General features: G+C 60.4%; 1 protein-coding gene across 1 annotated transcript in view; it reads right to left on the reverse strand.

The window, feature by feature from the left end:
* Nucleotides 1-1,789: 1,789 nt before the first annotated feature.
* LOC104127860 (putative trypsin-6) overlaps nt 1,790-5,129 on the reverse strand; it is a 9,683-nt gene continuing 6,343 nt past the window's right edge. Inside the window, exons 2-4 of the mRNA XM_009640566.1 lie at nt 4,857-5,122; nt 3,799-3,935; nt 1,790-1,942 (exon numbers count right to left, since the gene is read on the reverse strand). Of these exons, the coding sequence (XP_009638861.1) occupies nt 1,790-1,942; nt 3,799-3,935; nt 4,857-5,122 (556 nt within the window). The remainder of the gene's footprint in view (nt 1,943-3,798; nt 3,936-4,856; nt 5,123-5,129) is intronic.

A 5,129-nucleotide genomic window follows, 5' to 3' on the forward strand; every position in this document is an offset into this window, starting at 1 on the left:
CATTTCTGCCTGGTTTTGGCCCAATTCTGCCTGCTTTGGACCATTTGGGACCACTTTGGCCCAATTTGCCCATTTCTGCCTGGTTTTGGCCCAATTCTGCCTGGTTTGGACCAGTTTGGACCAGTAGAGACCACTTTGGCCCAGTTCGGCCCACTTTGGCCTGGTTTTGGCCCAATTCTGCCCAGTTTTGCCCATTTCTGCCTGGTTTTGGCCCAATTCTGCCTGGTTTGGACCAGTTTGGACCAGTAGAGACCACTTTGGCCCAGTTCAGCCCAATTCTGCCCGGTTTTGGCTCAATTCTGCCCAATTTTGCCCATTTCTGCCTGGTTTTGGCCCAATTCTGCCTGCTTTGGACCATTTGGGACCACTTTGGCCCAGTTCAGCCCAATTCTGCCTGGTTTTGGCCCAACCCTGCCTGGTTTGGACCAGTTTGGACCAGTAGGGACCACTTCGGCCCAGTTTTGCCCACTTTGGCCTGGTTTTGGCCCAATTCTGCCCAATTTTGCCCAATTCTGCCTGGTTTTGGCCCAGTTCTGCCCACTTTGGCCCAATATCACCAATTTCTACCTGGTTTTGTCCCAATTCTCCCCAATTCAGACCAGTTTGGACCAGTAGGGACCACTTTGGCCTGATTTTGGCTCAGTTCTGCCTGGTTCGGCCCAGTTTTGCCCACTTGGGACCACTTTGGCCCAATTCTGCCCAATTTTGCCCACTTTGGCCTCGTTTTGGCTCAATTCTGCCTGGTTTGGACTGGTTTGGACCAGTAGGGACCACTTCGGCCCAGTTCAGCCCACTTTGGCCTGGTTTTGGCCCAATTCTGCTCCGTTTGCCCCCATTTCCCCCCCAGGTGCCCCTCAAGGGGTCAAGAGATGCCGTGGAGATGCGGGGGAGGGGTTTATTGGGGGTGGGAGGTGGGGTTGGAGGTCTGGGGTGGCGTTGGTCCATCCATGGTGGGATCTGTGGTGGGGCTTGGTCTGTCCCTGGTGGGATCTGTGGTGGGCTTAGTCCATCCATGGTGGGCTTGGTCCATCCCTGGTGGTTGGTCCATCGCTGGTGGGATCTGTGGTGGGCTTGGTCCATCCATGGTGGGGCTTGCTCCATCTATGGTGGGATCTGTGGTGGGGATGGTCCATCCATGGTGGGGCTTGGTCCATCCATGGTGGGATCTGTAATGGGGTTGGTCCATCTCTGGTGGGGCTTGGTCCATCCATGGTGGGCTTGGTCCGTCTGTGGTGGGGCTTGGTGCATCCTTCGTGGGGCTTGCTCCATCCGTGATAGGGTTGGTCCATCCATGGTGGATCTTGGTCCATCTGTGGTGGGGCCCATCTACCCATGGTGGGATCTGTGGTGGGGTTGGTTCATCCATGGTGGGCTTGGTCCATCCGTGGTGGGTTCTGTGGTAGGCTTGGTTCATCCATGGTGGGCTTGGTCCATCACTGGTGGAATGTGTGGTGGGGTCAGCCCAGCCATGGGGGGCTTGGAGTGTCTGTGGTGAGGTCGGTCCATCCATGGTGGAGTCCATGGGAGGGCCAACCCATCCATGATGGGGTCAGCCCAGCCATGCTGGAGTCCATGGTGGGGTTTGCTGGTCCTTGATGGGGTCAACTCCACCAGGATGGAGTCCATGGTGTGTGTGTGTGTGGGGTCAATCCATCCATGATGGTGGTGGGGGTTGAACCTTTCCAGGTGGCTTCATGGTGGGGGTCAGGTGGTCCCTGTCGGGTTCCGTGGTGGGGGTGGTGGCTCTGCGGTGGGATCGGCAGGTCCATGGTGAGACGAGGAGGTGGTCTCAGGTCCCCCCCATCGTCTCCTGGATCCATGGCAGGTAGTTGTAGACCTGGCTGTAGACCCCGGGCTTCCCCGCCTGCCCGCAGGGGTGGTCACCCCAGGAGACGATGCCTTGCAGGACCCCGTTGCAGATGAGGGGTCCTCCTGAGTCACCCTGGGGACAAAAGAGACCATGACAGGACCTTGGTCACAGTCCCTGGCCAGGGAGGACACCAGGGTGGAGTTGGGGGTGGTGGGGGGACACGTGGCCACCAGTGGGGGTGGCTGCTCTTGGGACCCAGAGCTGTGGGACCAGGCCCAGGGATGGTGGCCCACGTGGTGGGATGTGGCCATGGGACGTGGTCACCTCTTGGAACACTGAGGGACGAGGTGACCAAAGGGGCGTGGTTATGGGTGGTGGCAAGGGGACGAGGGGACGGGGACGGGGCACTGAAGGCCATGGGAGGTGAGTATGTAGGGATGGGCCATGGAGATGTGTCCATGTTTTGAAGCCCAAGGGACAAAGGGGGACCAGAGGGATAAGGTGGTGGGACACGGGGACATGGGGACATCCCGAAGCCCAGGAGATGAGGGGAACCGGTGCTGGTGGCACATGGGAATGAGGCTGTAGGATGTGGAGAAGTGACCACGGGACACGAGGAGGTGGCCATGGGGACATAAGAATGAGGTGGTGGGACATGGGGACGAGGTGGTGGGACACAAGGACATGGTGGTGGGACACAAGACATGGGTCTGTAGGACTGGGGACATCCCAAAGCCCAAGAGATGACGGGAACCAGTGATGGTGGCACGTGGGAATGAGGCTGTAGGACATGGAGAAGTGACCACGGGACATGAGGAGGTGGCCACGGGGACACAGGGATGAGGTGGTGGGACACAGGGACATGGGGACGAGGTGATGGGACATGGGGACAACGTGGTGGGACACAAGGACATGGTGATGGGAGATGGGGACATCCCGAAGCCCAAGAGATGAAGGGAACTGGTGATGGTGGCACGTGGGAATGAGGCTGTAGGACATGGGGAAGTGACCATGGGACACGAGGAGGTGGCTGTGGGGACACGGGGACGAGGTGGTGGCACACGGGGATGAGGTGGGGGGACATGGGGACATCCTGAATCCTGGGAGATGAGGGGAACTGGTGATGGTGGCACGTGGGAATGAGGCTGTAGGACAAGGAGAAGTGATCACAGGACACGAGGAGGTGGCCATGGGGATATGGGGACGAGGTGATGGGACATGGGGATGAGGTGGTGGGACACGGGCACGTGGCTGTGGGACATGGGGACAAGGTGATGGGACACGGGGACATGGAGACATCCTGAAGCCTGGGAGATGAGGGGAACTAGTGATGGTGGCACGTGGGAATGAGGCTGTAGGATGTGGAGAAGTGACCATGGGACATGAGGAGGTGGCCATGGGGACATGGGGGCGTGGGGACATGGGGCCATGGTGGTGGGGCCATGGGGCCATGGTGATGGGCCATGGGGACACGGGGACATCCCAAAGCCCAGGAGATGAGGGGAACTGGTGATGGTGGCACGTGGGAATGAAGCTGTAGGATGTGGAGAAGTGACCACAGGACACAAGGAGGTGGCCCTGGGGCCATAGGGACACGGGGACGTGGTGGTGAGACACGGGTATGAGGTGATGGGACATGGGGACAAGGTGGTGGCACACAGGGACATCCCAAAGCCCAGGAGATGAGGGGAACTGGTGATGGTGGCACGTGGGAATGAGGCTGTAGGACGTGGACAAGTGACCACGGGACACGAGGAGGTGGCCATGGGGACATAGGGACGAGGGGGTGGGACAGGGGGACAAGGGGGACACGGGGACATCCCAAAGCCCAGGAGATGAGGGGAACCGGTGATGGTGGCATGTGGGAATGAGGCTGCAGGATGTGGAGAAGTGACCACAGGACACAAGGAGGTGGCCATGGGGACGTGGGGACATGGGGACATGGGGACACGGGGCCATGGTGAGGGGACACAGGGACCTGGAGGTACCTGGCAGGAGTCCTTGCCCCCTGCGGCCACGCCGGCGCACAACATGTCCGCGGTGACCTTGCTGCCGTAGGCCGCCTGGCACTCGTTGTCCCCCACCACGGTGACGTTCACACACTGGGGGGTGTCCGGGAAGGACTCTGGGGTGGGGGAGGACACGTGACCGACCCAGGCGCCTGGGACCCTGCTGTGCGTGGTTGACCCCACCCAATCCAACCCAACTCAACCCGATGCATGTTGAGGGTCTCCACCCCTTGGCCAACTGAGTTCTCACCCATGGAGGTGCCACCACCCAACCCAACACAGGTTGAGGTCTCCAGCCCAATGCAGGTTGAGGTCTCCACCCCTTGGCCAATGGAATTCTCATCCATGGAGATGCCACCACCCAACCCAAACCAGGCTGAGGTCTCCAACCCAACACAGGTTGACGTCTCCAACCCAATGCTGGTTGAGGTCTCCACCCTTTGACCATGGGTCCCTTCTCGGTGCAGCTGTCCTGTCTCCCCCCCCGAACACTTGGGTGCCCCCCATACCCTGGGGGCTGGTGGTGGTGCCCCATCTCATCCATGGAGGTGCCACCACCCAACCCAACGCAAGTTGAGGTCTCCATTCCTTGGCCAACTGAGTTCTCACCCATGGAGGTGCCACCACCCAACCCAATGCAGGTTGAGGTCTCCAACCCAACGCAGCTTGAGGTCTCCAACCCAACGCAGCTTGAGGTCTCCAACCCAACGCAGGTTGAGGTCTTCAACCCAACGCAGGTTGAGGTCTCCAACCCAAGGCAGGTTGAGGTCTCCAACCCAAGGCAGGTTGAGGTCTCCAACCCAAGGCAGGTTGAGGTCTCCAACCCAACGCAGGTTGAGGTCTTCAACCCAACGCAGGTTGAGGTCTCCAACCCAAGGCAGGTTGAGGTCTCCAACCCAAGGCAGGTTGAGGTCTCCAACCCAAGGCAGGTTGAGGTCTCCAACCCAAGACAGCTTGAGGTGTCCATCCTTTGACCATGGGTCCCTTCTCAGCTCAGCCACCCCCACCCACCCCAAATGCTTGGGTGCTCCCCATACCCTGAGGGCTGGTGGTGGTGCCCCATCCCATGACGGTGCAGTTGGTGCCGGTGGCCGGGGGACTCCGTGGCAGCGGCAGGGGCCGGACGTGGGGGGTGATGGTGAAAGGGGGTTCGACGCGCAGCAGCATGAGGTCATGGGCGTAGGCGTTGTCCCCGACCACGGGTTGGAAGCCGGGGTGGACCACGACCTCCACGGCTGTGGCGTATTGCTCCTGCCCTGAGGGCACCGCCAGGCTGTGCTCGCCCGCCCGCACCTGGATGTGGCTGGGGG

The sequence above is a fragment of the Egretta garzetta genome, unplaced genomic scaffold (assembly GCF_000687185.1).
Source record: "Egretta garzetta isolate BGI_Z169 unplaced genomic scaffold, ASM68718v1 scaffold866, whole genome shotgun sequence".
Taxonomy (NCBI): Eukaryota; Metazoa; Chordata; class Aves; order Pelecaniformes; family Ardeidae; genus Egretta; species Egretta garzetta.